The 27,503-nt window shown below is 40.0% G+C and overlaps 1 protein-coding gene across 10 annotated transcripts in view; it reads left to right on the top strand.

The window, feature by feature from the left end:
* ZNF521 (zinc finger protein 521) overlaps positions 1-27,503 on the top strand; it is a 229,385-nt gene that overhangs the window by 68,877 nt on the left and 133,005 nt on the right. For all 10 annotated transcript variants that reach the window (XM_015618586.2, XM_015618587.3, XM_015618596.1 and 7 more), the window contains one exon: positions 23,269-26,621. In XM_015618586.2, the coding sequence (XP_015474072.1) occupies positions 23,269-26,621 (3,353 nt within the window). The remainder of the gene's footprint in view (positions 1-23,268; positions 26,622-27,503) is intronic.

The raw sequence follows: 27,503 nt of genomic DNA, 5'->3' as shown, positions 1-27,503 counted from the left end.
TATTCACTTCATCATTCAGGAGGGCATGAGAAGAAAGATGGGTATCAAGAGTGCATGGATCGAAGGGGCTTCCATGAACAGCTATGGTAAATGAAGGTGCTTGTTAATCTACCTTGATTTGCATATGTTTTATATCCTTTCCCAAATATTCCAGGGGCAAATTAATGTTTACATTGTATATTTTGCCTTTTACTATTGTAGCTCTTAATTTTCTTAATTCCTTTCCATTCAAAAGACCAATTTGGAAAAAGCAGTGCAAATTTGCTTCGAGGCAGAAATGGGAAATACAGAGGCATGAGGAGAGAATTGGCTTTAAAGCATAGGTGGAATGGATCCATTTGAGAGAGGTCTGGTTTGACATTTCTATCATACCACCATCTTCTTGCTGATGGGCAAAAAATTGAATAGGAAATCATCTAAATCCCAGCTGTGAAATCTGTCTGTGGGAAAAAAATAAACCAGTGTGCTTACATCTGCTTTCCAATAACTTCTAGAATTTCTCTTATCACCAACCGCACCTCCCCAGCCTTTGTCTCTCTTCTGTATTCATCTTTTCTTACTTTGTAGAATCTACACAAATCAGACAAGGAATAAATGCATTGTCCTGTGCATAGAACATCATAAACACAGATTTCATGCTGCTTTATTATCAACACCATTACTTAAGATCAGTTTTATATCTTCAGATAGCCTGTATAAATATTTATTACTTGTAGTATTTTCCCCTTGAATTTTAATAAGCTAATGCAAAGTTTAAATGTGAAGAAATAAGCCAACTGGCTGGCCAGTGCACGACTGAACGTATTTATGTACTGATTTTGAGTAGGAGGATGTTGACAGAGGTACCTATCTGTGTACTTCGTGCATAGCAATAGGTGAATGATATGTATTTGTTCCTTTGTTTAACAAAATTTATAAAACCCTTTGGAGAACCATTTCAAAAGAACTTCTGTGCTTGGTCACAAGGTTCAAGTGTAATAATTTTTTTCTAGGTATTCTGCAATGCCTAAACTGTCTCTTCCAAGAAGCTCCACTTCCTGTAGTTTATTCTCTGTTTGCTCAGATGTGCTCGTGGTTATGCTGCATACAAATTCTGATGGTTAGTCCTTCTTCCAGACTTAGAGTTATGTTTGTGTTAGTTAAACGCAAGGATTTTCAGAATCCTCATTGAAGAGGATTGACTTTTGATTTAGCCTGTTATTCAGTGGTTTTGCTTTGTGTCTTCTGCATCTGAGGAGGGGGAAACATGTTGCTCAAAACCATGAGACCAATACCCATGTAGTATAGTTTCTGAACAATAAAAGGAATAAAAATAAGAGGCACACCAAGGCATTTGGGCACACTTTGTCTCTGCTTGCTGAACAGGAAGCTTACAGTTCTTTTTAATTCAAAGTTTGGTGAGGAGTATGGGTTTGCATTAGATTCTGCAGGTTGCTTTTTGAGATGACAGATGTAAATGTAGTGCAGTGATGATGACATGAATGTGAAAAGTGACAGTGTAGGGAAGTAAATGCATTTATTCATTCTTGTAGAGTGAACACCTCTGGTGAGCTTCACGATAGTGAAGTAGCCTTCTCTGCTATTGCCTTGAACTTTATGTGTTACAGAACAACATATGGACAGCAAAATAGTGTATTCTGAGCAGATACATAGAGTGACTTGCTCAGTCAGATTCAAGTAATTGTAAAGAAGACCAGTAAAATTCATGTCTCAAAGAAACAGAAAAGCCCTTCCTAACAAGTACTGCAGCCTGTTTTGCCTTTATATTGGCATGCCGGTGATTCCTACTCCAGCTGGGAGATCAGCTGCCTGTGCTTCTGCTGAGAGGCAGAGTGACCAGGGCACCTCATCCCTGCTTTTGGCAGTCTTCTACTGAGGAGGTAGGAGTCCCAGAGAGTGAAAGATGGGAGATAAAAGTATAGGGATTGCTATTTCAGGTGAGATTGAGCTCTCCTAACTGTAGAACCACACCCATGCTTAAAGAACAGAGATATAAAGCCCAGTGAAGAGCCTCCATCTGTCTCCGTTAGCTAGAGTGGGAGCTGTGTCATGCTGCTGAGATTGGGCATGGAACTGTTTTATGGATATTGCCAGTGGCATTAGAGTTCACTGTATAAATGAAGCTGTTCTGGGGACCTTCTGTGGAAGTGTTTCACAGTTGAACTTTATTCCCTTTTCCCAGTATTTTAACTAAGAAGGGAAGTGATTTCCCTGGCTTCACTTCACCCAGAGGACCACAGTTTAGTAACTAAAATGATTTTGTAGCTGAAACAAGAAAACTAAATGACCAGCTCATGAGTACCATCAGGAAATTGTACTTTAAATTTAAAATACCCCTATAATAATTCCTTCTCTTTTTTTGTTCTTAATATGGTGGGCTGCCTTTCTCAACCATGAATGTTGACTTTTCTACACGAGAAGCAAAATCATAAGCAGAGTATGCCCATTCTTCTCTGGACATGTAAAACAATCCTAATGGCTCTCTTCATCCAACTCATAAAAATATAGTTTTTCTAAAAGAATTTTATTAGTATGACTCATTAGAGAAGATTTTGTTGTCCATTAAAACTGCTCACACTGAAAGTTGCTGAATAATCATAAATAAAATGCTTAATGATGGCGGGGTTCAGATAAATTAGTGGGTTTGGTTGATATTAAAGCTGTAAATGTATTTCCTTTACTGCTAAATGACTGTAATAATCAATTTACTTTTTGTATTAACATTAATAACCATTGCAAAACTCTTCCTAAGAGCGAGGTGCAGGTGGTTTGGTGGTCCATTCTGTGCAGCATACTGAATGGTTGAGAGCAAGATGAGCAAAATTGATGCTGCCTGTGACAAGACTTATCTGACTCCTAACCTATAACAATTGGCTCAAGAAAATGTTTGTGCAACTCAGAGGTAGCAATAGGACATTTCAATGACATTTTTATCATATCCTTTATCCTGAATTCTTGCAACTTTCATTGTAGAATATATTTTCTTGCAGTGTCTATTGTAGTATCAGTGCTTCCACTTTGAACATTCAACCCTGATTTGGTCTGGGGCTGTTTTGCAGTTGCAAGCTGTATGCTTTTTTCATTGAGAGGAAAAAAGAGAGTGAAGAGTAAAAGACATATAATTTAGTGATTTTTTTCAATAAATACAGGAAACTGTGTGCAATTAATGTCTAATTTTTATGAACTGGAACCTTAAATCATAAATAAAATGTTAATTTGTAGACATGTGTAGTTTTGAAGCAGATGGAAAAATAGAAATGTGCCGGAAAAGTAGTATTTGCAGAAGCTAATGAAGTTAATTGGTCTCATTTGGCTACACTATTTTCCCAAATCCCCCAAAGACTGGGCTTTTTAATTCTTTAATTAAAAATGAGTAAGGTATGCTAATATTATAACCTTTACTTTTTTTTTCCAGCTTTCTATATACATACATCTTATTAATAGAACCACCCTTAGCAGTTCAATATTAGCAAGCACATTAGTAATCTGGAAGTTCTAAGGAGGGTGCCAATATTGTGAAACAATAATTAAAAAATTAGCAATCCATGAGTTAATATATGCTTTAAAACCTTAATTATTATTTCCTTTTCCTGTTTCTGCATGATTACAAAGAAAGGAGCTGTTTTTCTCCAATTTAGAGAATGTAAATTAAAGCACACACAACAGTTTTGGCTTTGGAAGATTTTAATTTTAAATAGAAATATTTAAACCAAAATTGATTAACAGGGTTACAGGGTAAGTCTGCAGCAAAATACTGGGAACAGGCAATGTCAGTGGATTGATACACAGCCGCATGTGTTCTCCCAAACTGTTCTTTTCTTCAATGATGGGAGGGAAATTTTTAAGAAAATATGTTCTCCCTGCTAATGGGCATTGGAGAAAAGCAGCTCAGTCCCTGTCCTGTATGATGGGGTGTGGGGGTGCAGGGAGCTGGCTGAGGGATCACCTGGCCCTTCATTCCGTATGAAGTCTTCTGTATTTGGATGGTTGAGTTTGAGCAACTACTTATGGTTTCAAAGGATTTGGATAATGTTACACTGCAGGGTTGGAAATCTCTTTGAAAACTAGGTTGCAAAGGGGAAAACGTAGTTTCAACGCATTTATTAGGCCCTGGCTGTAGAAGCGAGGAACAATAAACCAGCTTTTTTTAAGTTAAGAGATCTTGGAACAGGCCACTCCAATAAATCCTCGGTTTAAAAGTGAGGTACATGCTGCAGTGCTGAAGTTGTTTATTCATCTGGAGTGTATTAGACTCTTGATTAATAAGAAGACATCTGCAATTTTACATAAGAAGCAGAGCGGGCAGTTTGGCAGTTGTGAATGGAAAAGGGGAGAGAAGAGCCAAACCTATACAAAGTCGTCTGCTCCTCATTGCCACTGATGTTGATAATAATAATTGCTACAGTGATTATATGTATATATTGATAAAATATTACAATCTGAAGGGCTCAGCAACCATTTTTACAAGAACTGCACATCTTTAAGAACTAGTAGCTTTTCAGACACCTCCATAAAATGGAAAGTCATCTTTGTATATCTAATCTGATCTCACACTGACATCTGATAAAAGTAACATATTTACACTGATACAAGGCTGATGTAAACTAATTCTTGATGTTAGCTTGCGTCTCTCCAAAATCTGTGAGCAAAATTGTCAATAGAAAAGTAGCAAGCCTGTCAGAGACATGTCTTTCCTAGGAACAATCTTGCATCTTAAATTTAAGAATGCTTTAAAAAACATCCAACAAGTAAATAGGGAAAAAACAGTATAAAACTGTGAAATAGAAACTGTTGCCTAACACATCCAATGAATGTGATGACTGAGAGTCTCAATGAAACCCAATAAAGTTTTTGAGGGGTTTCTGGTTTTGTTTTTGTTTTTTTTTATAATGGTGTGCTTAACTATGCAAGTCTATAATTTGGTAGAGAAAACAGAACTGTTGTCAGCAGAGTTTCAGACAAATTGGTTCTCAGTTAGAAATTAATTGGGAGAGCCAACAAACAAAGCATTAGTATTTATTTCAGGAAATCACATGCATTGTTAATAATCCATAAAAGGCCAAATTCTGAACAACTGAACACCTCACTCCAAAAAAACTGTTGATAATATGACTCAGATGGTAGATCAGCACTTTTTGCAGTAGAAAATGACAAGCTAGTTCTTGCCAAAGAGCTCTTGATTAGGAATACAGGAGTAGTGGAAATTTTCAATATTTAGTGTTGAAAACTTGACCAAAACAATTTGATCCTCTTGGCGAGCTTAATCAAAGTGTAGGGCAATGGTGAAAAGATGAGAGGAACTAGAGTCACATCTGAAAGTTTTCCAGAGCTGGCTATAAAGCAGGACTTCACTAAGTTCATTAAGTGGAAAATACACAGGAATCATTCTGGTCCTTTTGCAAGCCATCTATCTGCCTTTCATGACTCCATAAATGTTTGTAGCAACCCTTAATAAGGAAATGTAGGATTAGCAAAACAATGCATGCTGGTTAGCCTTCAAGGCAGTCACATCTGGAAGTGGGGAGCCACGCCATACGATCAAGCAGCTCTTTACAGACCATGTGTGAGTACTTCTGGTGCCTGTGATGAGGCCATTAAGTGCAGTTTAAGGAGTTACTCTACCTACACCTGAACGCACTGAGACTTGATGTCCTACTATGTAATGAACTACTGTGCATCTCATTTTAGCTGTACCATGGGAGAGGCAAAGTTTGGCCCTCAGTGTCATCAAAAACGTTGTTTTCACATCTGTATTTCCTTTATCATCCTGCTTGGCCAGCTGAGAGTCGTGCTGCAGTGGTACCCTGCGAGGTACCTCCAGCCAGCTAACAGGGACAGAGCCAGGAGCAGTGTGCTCCCTGGGAGGAGCTCTCACCTTTGGAATGAAAGCCGTGGCTTGGTTGACCTGGCAGGCTTTTCTGGAAGAACGACTTCAGAAATATGAGTTTGTTTCTTTTTTATCAGGAATTCGTTAAAGATGTAATGTGCATCATAGGGTCTTTGTGGAGGAAGGAAAAACTTTCTTTTTGGATGTACCTTTATTTATTTTTATGTATGTATAAAATGACACATACACATTGTTTTTCATATATATGTTAGCTTTCCATATAGACACTTCTGAATGCATTTTGTATATCTAAGTTAGACTTAATGCATGTGTACTTGGTTTAAAAAAATTGTTTAGAGCTAATTGTTTTAAAATGAAATCACAGTGTGATTTTGCTGAAAATACTGGTCTGTGGGAAGTTAAAGAAATCCTACAAAGGCTTTTTTTAATGTAACTTACTGAAGAGCAAGGACTGTCATGGTAGCATATAAATGGGGCAGATGGAAATATCCCCTCGAGGCTATGGGACTTGAGTTAATAAACCTTGAAAAGTTACCATAATTTTCCCTCTGTATTTTCCTCATGAACCCAAGTAATATAGCTCATTCGTTTTGAATATTACCACTAGACTCCCAGGCAATAAGTCTGATTTTCTTAAACCCTACTTCTAACCAGATCCAGACCAAAGCTAAAATGCTTGTCCCATTAAAAGTTAATAGCAAAAATTCCATTGGCTTCAGCAGGGCCAGGATTTTCTTCTGAGACTTTGCATTTTAGTGTATTTGCTAATGTAAGTTAAATTTAACAGCCTAGTGTTCAAAAGATTGGCCAGTTCTTTTTCTGCTAATCCTCCTCTGTATCTGTTGGATGCATCTGCTATTATTTCCTTGATATAAATATCTTGTTAGAAGGTTCCTCAGTGTGTTCAGTACATCACCAGAACATCATGCCTGCAACACACAGAATATTAGCTTTTTTGCAATTAAATTCATGGGGAAAGGGATGAATGTAGTTGAGCTTATGAAAATGATCACTTAGGGTTAAAATCTTCATGTAATATGAGTAGGAGCTCATGATAAATCTAAGTCAGGGTCACATATTCTCTTTACCTTACATAAGAGAATCTGCGGTGACACAAACTGCCTTAGTTTGTGGAGGAAGTCAGCACATTAGAATATTTCAGAGGCAGTAATTTGTATCAAATAGCAACAGACATCCAGAAGTTTTCTGTGGAAATAAAATGGTCCAATGTGAGGATGATAAACCTGGGCTAAAGTAGCAGACTTTAGAGCCAAGGAACAAAAGCCAAGTAGCTATGTAGAAAATCTGGGGAGAATGCAGCCTTTCTTCAGCCATCCCACCCTCTAAGCAGCAGAGAGAATGTTGTACCGGTGCATTCTAAAATCCCAGCTCAAGGCTGAATAAAATGAAGAAAACAGATCCTGCTGTAATAAAAACACATGTAAAATTCCTGGAAATGTTTCCTGTTACAGGCTGCCTGGTTAGTATAGGCTGCCTGCACATTGGTACAAAGTCAGCAATTGTCTGATGTTGGTCATATTTCTTTTTGCCAGGAAGATGAAGATCAGACCGGAAGGTTATCGGTCTCCTTTGCAGTCATGTTAGGATCAGAAGGAATAAAAAAACTAATTGTCTTGATTGCATTTCAGATTGTTTTGATTGGGATTATGCCCATGAGATAAAAAGCCACAAAACAGGCTTTTTTTTTCTTCCACAGTAAAAGCCAGAGAAGAGCTTTTGCTTTGGAGTTGATACAGAGTAGTCCAAATAATGTCCTGCAAGCCAGATCCAGTCCACAGCGTGATTCTTCCCAGATTACCAATTTTTTGAAGTGACCCTGTGTTGGGACTGTAGCTCGGCAGGAACAGCTGTTACTGGCTCCTCCGGATGGTCAGAAAGCTCTTAGTGTATCCTTCACTGCCCAGCTCCTCTCTCCTCAAGCTGCCACTGTGTCCATGTTGGGTGAGGGCTCCTGTCCCATGGCTGCAGACCCTGTCAGGTATCCAAGGAGCTGATCCAAAACTGGCATCTGGCCAAGAGCAATTAAATGATTGGACCAAATGGGTAATACCTTATTCCAAGATGAGTATTTGTTTTTTTCCACAAGGCAGTCTTCCATTGCATCTCTCTCATTTTTTTCCCTGTCTTTATGTGGGATGTGAGTTATCAGGGGAGTTAGAGGTTGCAGTTCCATTAGCTGGCTGGAGACATTGCAATATGTGATATTTTCATTTGGTCTGCTCTGAGCTGTGCTTGCTTACAGGAGGTTTGCAGCATATTTGTAACATAGGCCTCCAGTAGATACATTTCAGAGGAGTGAAACTGGTGATAGCACAATGTCTCCAAGGCTGTGGAAAATGGGGGAAAACACTTAGACCATATGCCTTAAGGCTGCCTTCTTAATGGGCTTGAAATAAAGAAGCAGGAAGTGTTCTGGTGTTCTGGGATGTGGAGGGACACATTTTCAGGTTAGTACAAGATATGTGTTGAGAGTATTATTGACCAGCATTGTTCCTTCCCCAGCAAGAAGGGCCCTGGTTCTACATCCTAGTGATGAATTTCCAGCTTACTTGAACAGTTTGCTTATTTATCTTGGACAAAGACCATATTGCAGTCATCTGGGCTAGACTACTGTAATGTGCTCCTAATTGTTTCCCTTGAAATTGATCCGGAGCCTCTTTGGGGTGGAAAACCGATATATTAAAAAATACAGCCCTGTCCATGTAGCTGTTCAAATTTTAATCCCCTGGTTCTTGGGCAGCAGCCTTGCACTCCATGTCCCTGTCTGGCAGTTGCTCACGGTTGGACATGGCTTTGTCTCCCTGGGCTGAGTCAGACACAGGCCGAAGGCAAGTCTTTCTTGTCCTCGGTTGTGGAACTCCCTGCCAGAGCCCCTTGCTGGCTGCCTTTAAGGCAAGCTGCAAGCCCTGTTTATTTCAGTTGGCCTATCCATGACTGTTTTATGGGCTCCCTACCTTTGTTTTTGCATCTGCTACCCTTTTGTTTTTCTCTTTCCTCTAACTAGTCAGGAATTGAATCTTTTGGGGCTGGCAGGTCCCTTTTGAATTCTGTGTGTATAGCATATTGTAACATGCTATTAGATTTTGCTTTCTACTTTTACTGTTTTGCATTTGGCTCTTTATATTACTTGGCTTGCAATTGGTGCTTTAGAAAAGATCAAATAAATATATCATTGTGTCAAGTCTTATTTTGTATGAGGGTTAAATCCAGTATCCAAATATAGAAGAATGTGTTTATGGGGAAACTTAGTACTGAGAAAATTAGAAAGAAAGCTCCAATTAGAAAGCAAGCTGATTCCATGCCATTTGCTGTGCCATGTTTTCTTTAAGAGAAAACTTCCACTGTAATTAGCAAGAAAGTGCAGCCTAGCGGCCAATACATTACCTAACATAGAGACTGCTATTCAGTCTTAGGAATAATTTGTGCCTCTATATGCTCCTGTGGAGACTGACGATACTGTGAAGTCCAGTATCAGCAAAACAGGAGTCTAAACACAAGCAGAGTCAGGAAATCTTATACAATAGGTGATAAATAGCGATTTGGTTCATTGGCCACTTCAGGAGGAAGCATGTGAATGTAATCGTGGAATACAATGGTCTGTGCTTCAAATTTAAGCACTAGAATTAAAGTGTCTGTTTTCCATCCTGGACAAATGATTTTACTGTTACATACATACCCCAGCCCGTGTACATGGTGTTTTTATTTGTGTTATGCAGGCTGCCACAGGATCAGCAGAAGTTCAGGCCTTTGTTTCAGAAACTGCACAGTACTCAGCAAAAAGACGTGTTTTACCTCACATTGAGATAAGTCTGATAACATCAACCAGGGGAATGAAACAAACAACTAGGAGGAAGAGGAAATAGCAGCCAAGTGCTGTACAAAAACCAAGGGTCTTAGTTCAAATATTGTCATCTGAAAATGGTTTATGGGCACTAAAACAGAGGAATGAACCCAGGGATAAGGTCATGCCACTTTGCTGAGCTTTGGGAATCCAGGAAGTTACATATCATCAATCTAAGGAAGTTCCACTTGTAAAATACTATCAAAGCCCAAGCCGTTTAGGCCAGCTTAGTCCTGAAAAACATTACAATTATTAATCACTTGACTAATTCACATTAATCAGTATAGCCTAGTAGCAAAATTATTCAGCTTGCTGAACTGAGCAATCTTGCCAAGAAATGAACCTACTTGGAATTTTAAAATTTATGAAAGAGTGTAAAACAAGATGACTGGAAAAGATGAAAAATCTCCACAAAATCAACTTTATTTCTCATCTCACTGTTTCCATTTCATCCACCACCAACTAGACTAAAAACCTCAATGCAGGTTTGTATTTGGAAAGTAAAGTATTTCTTCTGTGTATGTGGGAAAAGTGAATGTCTCCTTCCCAAACACAAACACAGAGAGAAAAATAAAACTAAAGATGAAAGTAGATGTGTGAGAGGGGAAAGGAAAGTAAGTATTTGTTTCTTAATTGTGAGGAGGGTGGTTGTCAGGCTTTTAAGAACAGAACATGTAAATGAGTACAGAAACAGCATACAACAACCCATCCAGAAATTTAAATGTGATCAAAACATGCAAGATACATTGGGAGATGTGTAAGAGTCTTTTAGGCTTCAAGAAGCCTCAGGGGATTCAAGGGAATAATCTGGTGTATATAGCACAGGCATCTCACTTGAAGCAAGGAAAAATAAGGCAAAGGGTAGTAAACAAAGTTTGACACATATATTTCAGAACTGGAAGTAATAAATAATGGTTGTTGGTGGGAGCTGAGTGCTTTACTGACAAGAACAAGATGGCAATAACTAACTTGTCCCAGATGAAGAACAAAATCTATTTTCTATAGATGGATGACTAATTAAAAATGTCTGAACGTCAACAATTATAAAATGGAGAAAAGGATCTTGGCTGTCAATGCTATTTCTACTACTTTAAAATGTATATTGTCCTTACATTCCCTTTAAGGAAAAAAACTTCTACCTTCTGTGGCACTTTGGACTGCAAATGTTCTGAACCAGAGGAAATGGAAAGCAGTGGTTCTGCTGAGGAAGGGCCACTGCTTTCTAGAGCAGGTTGATGACACAGGCTATTGAGTCCTTACAGAGAATTGTTTGTCTTCTGATTTTAGATGGCTTTAATTCCTCCAAATTACTCCTTGAATAATAGGAAAAAGGGCAATTTGAATTTCAGTGACAGATTGGACATAACAGGTTGCAACTATTAGGTCTAATTTTACCATACTGAGAAATAAAATTGCCTAAACATAAACATCGATCACTGATGCAGTAAATTAATTTGTACAGAAAAAGTAGTTTAACTGCAATGCACATTAAACATAAAAAAATTCAAAATTACAGCTCTCTGAATTAATTTGTACACTTGTTTACTTGTTAAAAGCAAAGCGTAACTTTTTTATTTTTTTTTTCCTTCTTTTTGTGACTTTGAATTGTGAAAAGCACAGACAATCACCGGTTGTTCTTTTTTCTTTTCCCCCCATTTCTGATCAGGTTAATAGACATACCGAAGACCTCTTTTAAATGTTTCATTCTGGCAAGTAAATTCAGCATTTCAATAGGTTTGAATCATTCTTTGTTAAGAAATGGTGATGTCACATAATTAAAAAATTTATGATTTGGTTCAGCAACGAGTTTACATTCAAGTGTGTCCTTAGGCTTATTTAAACTGTTGAAGTCTTCCAAACTGCTTCACAAAAAATGTCATCTGTGTCTTCTTCCTTCTACTCCCAAAAAAATCTGTACATATTACTTCCCCACATTTTAATATGGTGTCTAGAGACTTAACATAGATGCTAGCCAACTTTTCTTCATTATAGCAGTTGCTATTTTTAATATGCTTATTGTTTTATAAAATGGAAAAGAACATGCCCTTCTTGAAACTATGGCTGTAGCATTACTGGTCATACATAGTTGCAAGTGCATATGTAAGCTGGATAAAGGTTGCCAAAGTCACAGTGGAACAGGATTTGCCAATGTGGCTTATTTTGATGGTATCTGGTGTCTACTGTTTTCAAGGACAGTAGTTCGATTCAAACACAATTCTGATAAGTGGCAGGTTTTCATGTCTTTAATGCCCTGACAAGGGCATCACTCTCAAGAGAGGGAGGTGAAACCATTTGGATGAGAATTTCTTCCTCTCTCCTTTGTGCTGACTCACCAAGATAATGGACAATTAATAGTGAACCTTCTCTGCAGGGAAAGTCTAGGGTTATCACTAATAAAAAATGCTCATGTAGTGTTTGGACACAAAAGGGAAAAAAATAAACATAAAAATGTAGAAAGCAGGGCCAGCACAAGGCTCAATCTACAATATAGTTTTTTTTCACCTGAAATTATGGTGAATGGTTTTTCAGTATAACAGCAGCTGCAGCTTTTTAGACCTGGCTCCTTTCTTGTGAACTGTGAAAAGAAAGGGCATTAGTAGGGCTGACTTCTCTTAAATTTTTCCTGGTAGGTCTAAATAAACTACTCTTCACCTTATCTTCTGATCCATGAGCAGGTTTGCAGGATTCTCTTCAAGTTCACTTTCATCCTCATTGCTTACATTTATACTATATTTGGGATTAGTTCCCTTTTCTGAAGAGTGCACACTTCCCCCTGCTCGGGGGGAAGGCTCACAAATTGTGCGTTCGCGCAGCCCTCAGTTTTTGCTTCACTGGGCAATCCTAGCAACTCTCAGATGCTGCCATAAGAGCCCACTGCCCCTGAGGTCACCTGGAGAAGGAGTTTCTGGAGGTCAGCAGAGAGCTGCTCACATGTACAAGTCAACAGGCAGACTGCCCTGGGGATTACTGTAGTGGCTGTACCTGTGCTCCTGGTTTAGCAACCGATGATGTGATTGCGTGCCTCTGTTGTCCAAGTAAACACAGAAAAGATGTACACTGTTTCCTGGAGTTAGACAAACCAAAGATTAGTCTAAACTGAGAGTGGAACAGGTTAACTGATCTTTCTCTACCCTAAGCTTTCACTTGTCCCTCGAAGCACTGAGCTGTCAATAGAGTGTACAGACTGATAAGTACAGGTTCTCCTCAGCCTGAAGAGATCTGTCTGATAAGATGGCCTTAAAAAAAAGAAAGTACGTTAACTGCTTTGACTGCAAAATACCCCCTGCTAGCCAGAGATAAGACACCTTGAGCTGCTCAGAAGACCTTAGACAGGATGTAAATAAAGCCAGTAAAAAAAATTAAAAAAAAATTCAAATCCAGCCGCTATTCTGCTCTGCCCTTATTTCCAGCCCTGACAGCAAAAGGCTTAATTTACTGTATTTCACACCAGGCTTCCATTCTACACTGAGGAAGCTACAAGGGTTTTTTAAGATATAGGCTTTAACGAAGTGGAGATCTCTTTATTTTTGGAGAGGCCCCTATTTCAGACACTTAATCATGCATTTCAGCAGGCTTTGGTGAATGGAAATTATACAGAAGAGAAGGGAAATTCTGTCTTTTACAAAGAATTTCACCTTCTCTTTTTAATAATTTAATCACCCAAATAAACCTTTATTAACATGAAAGGGCTGAGTGAAGCATATACATATTTTAAATGCAACTCTTACCTTGCAAGTTTCCACACAGAGGGACTGATATTCTGTAAGATAAGCAGACAGTAGGTGTGACAGTTTACATGTGACATCTTCATAGTACGATTTGGTCCTCTGAGCGCTGTGAGCTGGGAGGTTTTTAGGTTTCCCTTACAGGCTAGACCACCTGTATATTAATGGAACCCACACACACCTGCCAACCTGTGCCTGTCCCAAGGCAGAGACGTCCACATGTGTTCCCATTCAAGCTAACCTGGGGAAAATGAGGGGCAGGAAGAAAGGATTGTCTTACACAGCATTTTGACTGCATTGAAAAGGTTCCCAAGACATGTTGTTCCAATTTGACTCTCCTGCACTAGAGTTGATGTAAGCATTTGTCTGCCATCCTGTTAAAAAAAAAAACCAAGGTTACCTTTGCTCCAGGACATCTTTTTTAACAGCTGTGCAGCACATCTGCACTAACAGTCAGATCTAAAAGAAGAGAGCCTAAAATGGGATATAGATGGACTATAAGAAGCTAAATAGAATTGGTTATCCAAAACTTACCTCCCTGGATTTACCCTGCTTTGGTAGACACTTCTTCTTTTCATGAAAATTTCTCACATTGCTGTGATTTGGTAGTTTGTTCAAACCATCCTAGAGTGAGCACCTGGTTACCCACTGCCTTTGATCAGTGTGCTGCATGGAGAGTGTCATATTAAGCCCAGGACCTGTTGGGCACTTTCAGCAGAAAGTGCTGTGTTCCTGTCTTCCCTACCTAGGGGCCAAGTAGGTAAAGGATTACATGGCACAAGGCCTTGATTCAGTTCTCTGAATATCCTGAGGGGATTCAAAGCCACGTTTCCTGCCTCTGAGCAGAAGGTCTTAAGTTGTCCCTTCTCCTGGAAGCTGGGCATGCTGAAGGAAAGAGTATCCTAATCACAGAACTGGTAGGGGCACTTTTGAGAAGGAACTTGTTAGCCTCTGGAGAAGTATGCTCATTTAGTCCAGGGGTTCTTGCAGCCTGGAACTCATGCTTAATTTTATTTTTGTTTTTATCCATTGCCTCTTTAATGTATAAAGAGCCTAGTACTTCCCTTCCCCAGCTGAGTGCCCAAGCTGCGAGGCTGCAGACCTTTTCCTGGTTCCCCCTCAGGGCCCCATGAATCCTGCTTTCTTTGCTTCTTGGGCTCCTGGAGACACCTAGGTCCCTTTGCAGATCTAGGTCCAGGAGTTTTCACCTGTGTAAATAAGACCTCCACCACATTTCTGTCACTCTAAGAAATAAGCAGTTCTGTGTTTATTTACTGTATTTAATTCTAGCACACTGTAAAATAACACTGATGTGTTTTTGAAAGTGTTAACTGCCTACATTGCTTTCGCTTGATCTTAATTTCCCTTTACTTTCCATTTCCTTGAAAAGATTTTTAGATATCTTTGCCTGGGTTTCTTTCAATTATTGACTCTCTTCTTTCTCTTTACCCTGTTCTTCTTTCTTTTGCTTCTCTACACATTGCCTTCCTTCTTTGTCCTAGTTTAGCCCCCTCCTAACTGACTTGCTGTTGCTGTTCTGATCTAATGAGGCAAAGAATTGGGGTGGTTGACATGCAGCCACAAGTGGGACAGGCATACATGATGAAAAATGGGGGACCTTCATGATTAAACGCTAGATTAACTGGAAGAAGGGAGATACTCAAACCAGGACCCAAGGTGATGCTTGTCATCTCAGGGGATTCTGCTTGCAAATCCCGCCCAGAGGCTCCATCCTTTGTCTGAGCCTCCAGCTAGGGACGTTTTGACAGCCTGTCCTCCTCTCTGCAGGGTCCTCCAGCTATGTGGGAATGGGGACTTGGAGGGCAGCTCTGAAGTGGGGTTTCCTTCAGCTCTTAGGACCTGATCTTCTGGACCATTTGATTTTTTTGGGAAGGAAAGAGAAATAATGACATTTCTCTGACTTAAGACACACTCCTTTTGTTGTGACCTGGGAAAGAAAGATTAACAGTCAGTTCATTTTAATACCCATATATCTTGAAAGTTTGACTGGGACTGCATTAAGGGGACTGCTGTTTCTGAGGCTTTTAAAAGGAGCTGCAGCGTGGGGGAAGATTGGAGGGAGAGGGCTTTTGGTCCTATTCATGGTGTGTTGTCTGGGGGAGAGCACAACCCATTGAAAACAGAAGGCAGAGGGAAATATTGGGGTCCGGTGAAGAACCCTGAACTGTCATCCCCTAGTCATTTGCTGTTCTTAATAAGCAGTACAAATACTGTTATTGGCACAACAAATTATAATAATTATTCTCTAGCAAAAACCTGATTGACTGAATCACTACTTTTAATACATGAGGTTGTTAATACACAGGTTCTGAGGAGGTCATTATTATGTACAAGTTTGCTGGAGTATTTGAATAGGCTTTTGCTCTGCCATTATCTTGATTTTAAATGCAATTATTCTCAGGGTGGTTTTTTTTGACCCTAGTTTCAGATGGAACAAGCCTGGTGGTCTCTGACTCATACTGTACAAACAAACAAAAACAAAGACTAAAAGAAACAGCAACTTAACAGCGGAAGAAATACAGTGTAAATGTGTTTGTCACATTTAAGCAGTGGACAAATGAGCTAATTTGAATCGCTTAGTGCTTGTACAGTCACAACTAAACAACCCCTGTAAATTAATTGTGTGACATGCGATTCCCAATTATGTAAAGCAGTATAATAAGCTGTGAGGATGGTGACTGTCATTAGTTATATGTACAGGAGTGTGGAAAATTACTTACGCTTTCTCTTTGCCTATGGAGGCACAAAATGCCAGCTTCCTCAAACAAGCATAAGGGTAGCTGTGTTTTCTTCTAGTTGCAAATTGGGTTTTGTGTATGATTTGAAAGGTGGAGCAGAATATGAACTGCTTACATTTTCTTTAATTTGGCTGCAGAAGATGGAATTCATTGGGCTCCGTCTGTTCAAATGAACTTTAAGCAACAATCAAGGAAAACATTTATGCTCCTCTTTACATATGTAATGGTAATATGTCTTCTGAAGAAGACATAATGGAGCTGGAGCCTTAGGTTACCTTAGGAGAGCAATACAGGAATGTTAACTACTTATGTAGGCATTAAAGGCATTTTATAAAAGCAAGCAGGTTTTTCTTGTGAGGTATTAAAGTGACTTATTTGTTGTTTCTAGGAGCTGCCTTTCCTCTGGTTATGAAATTTAAAATGGGGAAACCTCCCTACCAGCTGTCTCCGTTCTTTTGGTCAGGAGCCCCTGTATGTTTCTCCCCCAGTAATCTAACTGTTAAAGCATTTAATTGGTGCTCCCGAAGCAGTTTTGAAATATTGATAGATTTTAAAAAACATCTGTAAATTATAAATAATTTTTAAAGTTCACATTTCTCTTTTGAATGCCCATTACAGAGTATTAGTTTTCAAGGCATTTAATAAGTTATGAGACAAATGAGTGAGTTTAATATGGGGTCACTGATGTGAAAAAATTGTGATGATTAAATTAAAGTTTCAGCTTTTCCAAAACTGTGTACATTTCTATTGAAAGTAAACAGAGAATGTTATGTAATAATGGATATTTTATTTAAAATTACTTTGAAGACTAGTCCTACCTTGTACTTCTATTAAAAACTTCAAAACTATAGCTTGTTTCAGTGACACGTATGTTATGCCATCACTGAAGCCATGCTAATCCTTAAACACTGTCCTTTGATCTTCTAGTTATTTAGATCTATTCAGCACACAGCACAATATTGTTTTATTTCAGCAATACCTAACCTCTTCATTTGCTATTTATTCACACCTGCATATTCCCCTAAGATTCCTTATCTCATTTTCAGGGTAGCCCTGCAGACAATTAGTGGTGGTAATAATATAAAATGTGGCCAGCACTAAAACCTGAAATGGCCATTACAACTAAACTATATGATATATAATAACCACTCCACTCAATTACCTGCACAAAAATGCAAGGATTTAAAACTGTGGAGTCTTATCATACATCCAGTTAACTGACCTACCTACCTACCTGCTATTTAGCCCTTCCTTTCTTACAAATTATGTTCTACCTTGTGGCATGCTGTTTGGTAAATCAGCAATGCTGTACATTTGTATGAGTTTTCCATCCTTTTCAATAGGTGTGTATAAGCACATAAAGTCTCTGCATTGGCATATGAACAGGTCTTTGGTGGTAGGACAACAAATAATAACTACATAACAGCCCAATGCATAAATGCATACATGTGCATTCACAATCCACGTGCCAGTGGCAGTATGGAGTATACGGGTTTATGTGCTGCTGCCTGGTGTACTTGATTTTTTTCATTTTTAGTGTCTATTACCATTGTATGTAACTAATTCTTTTTTTACCTGTTAAAGAAACCTTGCTATTTAGTACTTTGGGTGGGGTCCTGGGGGATAGCTGTGTCACCAGTCTGCCGTTACTGTTATGGAGAAAAGCAGGGAGAACATATCTGCTGGACCCAGAGCTGGGGGGTGTCTGTCCATCTCAACTGCTGGGCTTTCTCTTTGGTCAAATACAACATTTTAAGCATTTTGCCAGCTCTGTGTTTCAGGGGAGAAAGAATGATTCTTTCAGGAATGGCTCAGACTGGGGTGATGCAGGTTCTGTTTCCTACTTCACTCAGATTACATTTGTAACCTGAGGCAAAACATTCCAGCTTGTCTGTGCCCGTTACTTGAGCAGCAAAATGGGGAAAATGGAAAACTGCTGCTTACAGGATATTGAAAATATTAATTTGTTCATATGTGTAAATTTCTGTTCTATCAGAGGACCCCAATGTATTATGGCACATAAAGGTTAGCTGACATTTGCTTTAGGAATGTGGCCATTTTTCTAGTGGCAGCAAAAACATGTTTAAATCATACAGAAAAATAAGACATGATAAAGCAAGTGCTCTAAAGTCTACTTCAGCAAAAGCATGTGTATGTCATAGACCCTCCTGGTGACTAAGTAACATCTTTCAGAAGCAGTTCTGTTAATTCAGTCAGCAGCACTAGGGATAAGATCACTTTTAAGACCTCTCGTCTGCTGGGGTTGGCACATGAGTGGCTGGCTGTTAACTCCACAGAGGTGCTTTTGTGCTCTTGTGCTTCCCCCTTCCTCCCCCTCTTTCATGGGATAACTCCTTCTGGTATTGCTTCACTTTTCTGTTAGTGAGCACTTTCCCCATCAATACTACAGAACAGGTGTTACTCTGCTACTAACTGAGTTTCCAGCTGTCCTCCTCCAACACAGACCAGGCAAAATTTGTTGTTTCGTCCTATTAGGTAGACTAGAGAATTATCAAGCCTGAGATGGAGGTCTTCCTTGCAGGATACGATAGTTTTGTTGCCAGAAGATGGTCAGGAAGGCCTGGCTGGCTAACAAAGACAGTCCTTCAGCTGCTGGGTGTAGTTCCAGTTTTGCATCCCCTTTGGCAGCAGCACAGAGGCTGCTGCAGTGTGGCCAGCCAGCAGAATTAGGAAATAAGGACCTCTTTTATTTACTCAGGCTGCTGAATCATGGGCATTCCTGTCTGCTTGGAGAAAAGTCAGGCAGCTCTACTTTCCACTGGAAGTCTCAGGAGTGCTTGGTACTTTCATCTCAGAGTGTTCACACACTTGTTTTAATGTGCTTTATGGAAATGGTGAAACTCAGCAAGTACAGTTGGTGTAGAAAAACATCTGCACTAACTATTCACACACATTTGCATCTTTAAATAGACTTTTAGGCCTTGTAGCCGATTTTCAGCAAAGTTTTTTTGGTTGTGAGTGCTAGAGCTTTCTTAGAGTCAGCGAGTGTGAAGTGACTGGTTCCAAAAATTAAAAATTTACATGGACATGTTAAGTGCATCACATTGAAACTCAGAATACTTGCCATAACACAAAAAAGGCATTTACAGTAAGTAGCACTTAGCGAGTGCTGAAGGAAAAAAAAAAAAGGTCGATACAGAAAATATATTTTAAAACTCCATAAACACTCTGTCAAATACCTGGAGCCCTATTCTGCCCTCAGATAGATGTGTACCACTCCTGGGAACTTGTATGTGTGCATCTGAATTTGGTCCAGAGTATTTTAAAACAGCTTGTTATAACATTAAAGATCAGATTTTTAACGTTGACATATAGCTCAGTGTGTAGGTGTCTACAGATTTATATACAGGCAGCTGTGTGCAGAGTAGCAGCAAAGTGCATTTTCTGTGAGAGTGATGGGTGAAAAGGGGTTTGAAGCCCTTTAGCCCGACAGCAGGTCAAACTTTACCCCCAGCGCAGAGCTGGCTCTGTAGTGAGATCCACTGGGAAAGCTGGAGTGGAGTCTGCATCCCAAACATCTGGCTCGCTGTGGAGACCTTAAGTTCAGCTACTCCATCACAGTTTTGAGGGCCAAGGCCTGCTTGCCTTGTGCCTGAGCAGTAGCCTCAGTGCAGAGCAGCAAGTCACACTTTGCTGCCATTCTGGGGGAGATGCTCTTAGAGGTTGCACCTTAATTTTGTGGGGCAGTGTCTTTGTTGGGGAAGGGTGGGGAGATGGCAGGTCAGGCATTGCCATCACTCACGTCCTGCTGCAGCAGTAATTTCCCTCAGTCCAGGGTAACTACTGGTTACCCTGGTTGCTGTCCCCAGATCCATTCCTACCCAGCCACTGAGCTCTAATGTGACAGTAGTCCACTGCACACAGTGTTCCCAGCGTTCAGGTTGGAAGATCAGAGTCTGTGCAGCAAAAGTCACTGCAGTGAAACATTTTCTGTGTTGCAGAAGGACGGTTTCAAGAGCCTTTCTGTGGGTCACTGAAAGCTGATGGGCTTGGCTTTGGAGCCCTTTGTGAGGGCAGCCCAGGGTCCCTCATTCCAGAGCGTGTGGCCAGACACCAGTGCCCCTTCCACACAGGCTGTCCCCTGCCCCACCATGCCAGGGGGTGGGGAGGAGTCGGGAAAGCGTCTTGGAGACATTGTTAGGCTTGTACTCAGGAAAATCCTGTTGTCCTCTGCCTTGCGGAATACCCCCTTCCTTGCTCGTTCTTCTGTTGCTCTGAAAGATTGAAAGATTTTCACTTCTCAGGTTAAAAGGATACAAATCTGACTTGTAAGTGGCTTGCTCTTCTCCCTTTTGCACAAAGAGAATTGCTCTGTAGAATTAATAGGGTCTCTGATTAAAAAAATGCAACAGCAAAGTGGCACACATTTCCATTTGCTGGCTGGACGATAAGAACTGTCTCTGTGCTATAGTTATATTCTTCCTCCTCAGCTTTCCTCACCTTTGTAAAAGCTGAGGAGACTCCCAGGCAAACAAGAAGAATTTGGTGGGGGAAAGGACCTGCCATTGCTTGGTCACATTCCACGCTTGATCCTGACCCTGCTGCCAGCCCGACAGCCTGGGGGAATAATTGTATAATAGGTAAAACTGGGCAGGCAGTGGCCACAAAAAGGAAGTGATTTACTGCTATGTCAGTGATGGTACACTATTTATAAGACTTACTATATATTCCTCTAAACATTTAAACAATAATATATTGTTTCTCCATAGGATATACATTTTAATACTAAATTTGGTTACGAAATATGTTGCCTAGGCAGTCACAGACTATTTTTCTTCACTCAGTTGCTTGACATAAATTCCTGTTTATCTGCCATCAGTGGGTGTATGTCAGAAATATATTGGATTTTTAAAGAACAAAAGGTTTTTCCATTTAAAAGACCTAGCTGGAAAGATGCATTCAATATAAAATTTAGAGCTGGAGAAAATGTTAACATATTTTTCTGTAAATGCTTGTTCCACTGTTTTGATCATTTCCAGTTTTAAAGTCAAATCCAGCAATCTGAAAGGGCAGTACACAGATTTACATTAAAAGTCTCCTGTGAATACTGCAGTCATTAATGTACCATCTTAAAAACTCACCTGACTGGTTTTGTTTAGTGTGTATGACAATGAGGAACTTTTCACATTGGGAAGCATTTTAGCAGATGACAGTACTTTTGCTGGAAGGGAGGATTTTTATGTTTCAATTTTTTTGATAAACAAACAGCATTGTTTTTGGTTCAAAAACCTGCCACTCAGACCGGAGTTTGATTTTGTTATTTAAATACATACCAATAGCACAAATTTCTATGTAGGTAATTACAGATGTATAGTATATGTGTGTGTGTGTGTAAAAGGTGTGTTTAATTTGTGAAACCCTCCTCCCCAAGACGTAAACAAGGGGATAAAAACCTGTGCAGTGTCCAAGTTATCCTGAAAAGCATTGTGTCAATGGGCAGGCATCCAGCAATGGTGTTTGGTTGTTTTCTCAGAGTTAGATGGTTGCCATCTGGCATTGATAGTGAGATGGCGTTGTCATCAGTTTCTAGATGCAGGAAAGGAATGAATCCTCATCTGTTTCCTGTGGATAAGAAAGAGGTTGATAATCTAGTAAAATCTCTTTACCTTAAAGTAAGCAGGCTTGGAATTTGTTTATATAATATAGGCCAGCTCTAACTTTTGTGTTGTTGTAGGAAATTACTTGAGAGAAGGCTGAAGATGTTAAGAAACTTTCTGCTTTGCAAGAATACCTTTATAAAGATATTTTTCAAGGGGTTTATTATATCTTTTCTGTAGTGTTACTGTAGTCAGTTTTACTTTTAAAAAGGAAAGAAAACCTCAAGCATTGGCCCTGGAAAGGAATAGAAGAATTATTTGATGTAGAGTGATCTTTCAAACATTCTTTTAATATTTTTAAAGAAGTTCTAGGTTAATATCAGTATGATCGTTGAAGTATAGTTACCTACATTTAGAACAAAAAGTGCAAAAACTGTACAGCACATCTCTTGAAAAAAATATTTACAACTTTCCCTGTTTAGAGATGAGGTAATACTGTAGATAACTAGTCCGTTTATTATCTGGCCAGCATTTCTGCTTTGTCTTTTCCTAGTAACTCATAAATCTTTCAGCTTTTACCATAAATGTTTATCATTTTTCCTGTTTCCAGTTTTTTACAAGTTGCTTTGTCTGTGAACACCTCGCAGTACAGGTTCTGCTGTACTGAGGAAGTTCAGCTGGCTGAGGCCTTTGCAAAAAAGGAAGAAATGGTGGGCAACCTCTTGAACTTAAAAAAAAAAAAAATGCTGTTCATGGCTGACCCTTGTGACACAGCCCATTTTCCTTGATCCTGGTTGTTGGTTTGTTAGATTGTTTTGAACATTTAATGATCCAGCTGCCAGCTTTCAGTAACTGAATTGTATCATTATTGGAGAAATCTGGTTGCACTTTATCAGAGAAAACATCACTGTTTATATTGTTGTCCTATTCCTCCCTTGTAATTTTTCCTATTATTGTTTAGAATAACACCCAAGTCTCTCTCAGAAATAGCCTTTAAAAGATTCCTATGTCCAGAATCAACTTCAAAGGAAAAAATATCACAAACCTGTGGCAAAACAGGGTGAATCTTTCCTTTAAATATTAGGCATGTGAGTTGACTGTATTCATTTTAAAGCATTCCTGTAATATTTTCTCCTTTCCTTTGACTCTTCAGATGCTCACATAATATGCAAATAATTTTACAATGGATACAAAAGAAACATTAAATATATTAAAATCTGCATTTTAATAAAGTTGTCAATGTATAATACATAACCTACAACTCAGAAAGAATGATAAAAAAAGCAATAAAAAAGTTAATATAGGCACAGAACTATTTAATAACTTCTAATGTTTTACAGTATGATAAAAATAAATGTGGTCTTGAAACTGTTGGATATCAGTGTAAGAAATGTCCTAGTCTGAGTTTAATGTTGTAGCTATTTAGGAGTAGCAGTCCTGAGTTATTAATGTGTATTTTCTATCTCCCTTTGACACTTAGAATTAAGCTTGTGGGCATGTTTCTTTCTCGTTTCAGATGGAGTGGATGTTGAGGATGACCCCTCTTGCTCATGGCCAGCATCATCGCCTTCTAGCAAGGATCAGACTTCCCCTAGCCATGGAGAAGGCTGTGATTTTGGAGAAGAAGAAGGAGGCCCAGGTTTACCCTATCCGTGCCAGTTCTGTGACAAATCGTTCAGCCGCCTCAGCTACTTAAAGCACCACGAGCAAAGTCACAGTGACAAGCTCCCTTTCAAATGCACATATTGCAGCCGTCTCTTCAAACACAAACGGAGCAGGGACCGCCACATAAAGCTTCATACGGGAGACAAGAAGTATCACTGCAGTGAGTGTGATGCAGCATTCTCAAGGAGCGATCATCTTAAAATTCACCTAAAGACTCATACGTCCAACAAGCCATATAAGTGTGCCATTTGTAGACGTGGGTTCCTGTCATCTAGTTCACTGCATGGACACATGCAGGTTCATGAGAGGAACAAAGATGGTTCCCAGTCCGCTTCCCGGATGGAGGACTGGAAAATGAAAGACACTCAGAAATGCAGTCAGTGCGAAGAAGGCTTTGATTTTCCTGAAGATCTTCAGAAGCACATTGCAGAATGTCACCCTGAGTGTTCCCCTAATGAAGACCGATCTGCTCTTCAGTGTGTTTACTGTCATGAACTCTTTGTAGAGGAAACGTCCCTAGTAAATCACATGGAGCAGGCTCATAATGGTGAGAAGAAGAATTCATGCAGCATTTGCTCTGAGAACTTTCATACTGTGGAGGAGCTGTACAGCCACATGGACAGTCACCAGCAGCCAGAGTCATGCAACCACAGCAACAGCCCATCTTTGGTAACTGTGGGGTACACATCAGTCTCTAGCACTACCCCAGATTCAAATCTCTCGGTGGATAGCTCAACAATGGTGGAAACAGCTCCTCCTATACCAAAAGGTCGTGGAAGGAAGCGGGCAGCTCAGCAAGTGCCAGATATCACTGGTCCTTCAAGTAAACAGGCAAAAGTTACTTATAGCTGCATTTATTGCAACAAACAGTTGTTTTCCAGCCTTGCAGTTTTGCAGATACACCTGAAAACTATGCATTTAGATAAACCTGAACAAGCCCATATCTGTCAGTATTGTTTGGAGGTATTGCCATCTCTCTACAATCTGAATGAACATCTTAAGCAAGTCCATGAAGCTCCAGACCCAGCACTGATTGTTTCTACCATGCCTGCCATGGTCTACCAGTGCAACTTCTGCTCTGAAGTGTTCAATGACCTCAACACCCTTCAGGAACACATCCGATGTTCCCATGGATTTGCCAACCCTGCTGCTAAGGACAGTAATGCATTCTTTTGTCCCCATTGCTACATGGGATTTCTTACAGATTCTTCCCTGGAAGAGCATATTAGACAAGTCCATTGTGATCTTAGCAGTTCCCGTTTTGGTTCTCCTGTGCTTGGAACCCCAAAAGATCCAGTGGTGGAAGTGTATTCTTGTTCATACTGTACCAATTCTCCAATATTTAATAGTGTTCTTAAACTGAACAAGCATATCAAAGAGAACCATAAGAACATTCCTCTGGCGCTGAATTACATCCACAATGGGAAAAAATCCAGAGCCATGAGTCCATTATCTCCTGTAGCCATTGAGCAGACCTCTTTAAAGATGATGCAGGCAGTTGGAGGTGCTCCTCCTCGTCCTGCTGGGGAATATATATGTAATCAGTGTGGTGCTAAGTATACTTCCTTGGATGGTTTTCAGACTCATTTGAAAACACATCTTGACACTGTCCTGCCAAAACTGACCTGCCCTCAGTGCAACAAAGAATTTCCAAATCAGGAGTCACTGCTGAAGCATGTTACCATTCATTTCATGATCACCTCAACCTACTACATCTGTGAAAGCTGTGACAAGCAATTCACTTCTGTGGATGACTTGCAGAAACACCTACTAGACATGCATACATTCGTGTTCTTCCGCTGCACCTTGTGCCAAGAGGTTTTTGACTCCAAAGTCTCCATTCAGCTGCACTTGGCTGTGAAGCACAGCAATGAGAAGAAGGTATACAGATGTACGTCTTGCAACTGGGATTTCCGCAACGAGACTGACCTACAGCTTCATGTGAAACACAACCACCTGGAGAACCAAGGCAAAGTACACAAGTGCATCTTCTGTGGCGAATCCTTTGGTACTGAGGTGGAGCTGCAGTGTCACATCACTACGCACAGCAAGAAGTACAACTGCAAGTTCTGCAGCAAAGCTTTCCATGCTATCATCTTGCTGGAAAAGCACTTGAGGGAAAAACATTGTGTTTTTGAAACAAAAACTCCGAACTGTGGAACGAATGGGGCATCTGAGCAAGTTCAGAAAGAGGAAGTGGAACTCCAGACCTTGTTGACAAATAGCCAGGAGTCCCATAACAGCCACGATGGCAGTGAAGAAGATGTGGACACATCTGAGCCTATGTATGGCTGTGACATTTGTGGAGCAGCTTATACCATGGAGACTCTCTTGCAGAATCACCAGCTGCGAGACCACAACATTCGACCAGGAGAAAGCGCCATAGTGAAGAAAAAGGCTGAGCTCATTAAAGGGAATTACAAGTGTAATGTATGTTCTCGAACATTCTTCTCTGAAAATGGGCTTCGAGAGCACATGCAGACACACTTGGGACCAGTGAAACACTATATGTGCCCGATCTGTGGCGAGCGGTTTCCATCTCTTCTGACTCTTACTGAACATAAGGTCACACATAGTAAGAGCCTGGACACTGGAAACTGCAGGATTTGCAAGATGCCCCTCCAGAGTGAGGAGGAATTTTTAGAGCATTGCCAAATGCACCCTGATCTGAGGAACTCCTTGACGGGGTTCCGCTGTGTGGTGTGCATGCAGACAGTGACCTCCACGCTGGAACTGAAAATCCACGGCACGTTCCATATGCAGAAAACTGGAAATGGTTCTGCCGTGCAGTCCACGGGACGTGCACAGCATCTCCAGAAACTGTACAAGTGTGCGTCTTGCCTGAAGGAATTCCGTTCGAAACAGGATTTAGTGAAACTTGACATCAACGGTCTGCCATATGGTCTGTGTGCTAGCTGTGTTAATCTCAGTAAAAGTGGTAGTCCAAGTGTCAACATCCCTTCAAGCAGTAACAGACAAGGCATGGGCCAAAATGAGAACTTAAGTTCCATTGAGAACAAAAGCAAGGCAGGGGGACTGAAGACTCGCTGTTCTAGTTGCAATGTAAAGTTTGAATCAGAAACTGAACTCCAAAATCATATTCAGTCAATCCACAGAGAGCTTGTTCCAGACAGCAACAGTACACAGCTGAAAACACCACAAGTATCTCCAATGCCTAGAATCAGCCCCTCCCAAACTGAAGAGGTAACCCTTTTTTCTTTGCTCTTGACACCTTCCATCCTTTTGGAAAAAATCCCTCTTTTTTCAAGCTGTCTTGTCACTTGTCATGAAATGCTTAGGCTGATCCATGTTACATTTCCATCCACAGCCATTAGCTAGCAATTACTTGCTTCTTGATATGCCTTACATCTTGGATTGAATTTTGTGGAATAGGACTTATTCCAGTCTCCCTAGGATATTGTCTTCTGTATCACTGAGGAGACCTATCTTCATGCCAGCACAACTGAGATCTGGAATCTTATCCTAGCTCCCATACGCATTGGAATCCCCAGCTAGAAGTTGTGCTTACGGCAGAGAGCATTAATGACAGAGGAGTAGACACAGTGAGCCAAAATGCTGGCATAAGGGGTTGATTTTTTAAAAAATATTTGTGAGGAACAAATTGAGGGTATTTTTGTTAATTGTGTTGTAGACTTTCATTTTTCTCACTTACAGCATATTTTGACTAAGTAGAAGTGCAATGCTAGCCTAAGGTAAATTGGGAAATCAGTCCTTTGGATGCAATTGCTTGTTGTTTTTCTTTCCATTCCTGATGAAGAACATTTTGATGTCACTGAAATGCCTAGTGCCTGATGATTGAAATTTCATCATGCAGCATAACTTAGAAAGTACACATCAAACTCTTGAAAGATATAATCTGCTTCCTCTGTCACCAGTGACCAAGTAATGACACCTGTATGTGGGGAGGTAGGGGGGTCATGTACTGGGGGAAGGGAATCTGTTTTATCTTCATAAATGTTACCATTAGAATGACTTAGAGGTAATATTTTAGGCATGGTATCTTGCATTATGACTTAGGCATGGTATATATATCTTGCATCTTATAATTCAGGAAGCCTAAAAACA

This window comes from Parus major, chromosome 2 (genome assembly GCF_001522545.3).
Source record: "Parus major isolate Abel chromosome 2, Parus_major1.1, whole genome shotgun sequence".
Lineage (NCBI taxonomy): Eukaryota > Metazoa > Chordata > Aves > Passeriformes > Paridae > Parus > Parus major.
Note: the sequence above shows the minus strand (reverse complement) of the source record. Positions and strands in the feature narration are given on the sequence as shown.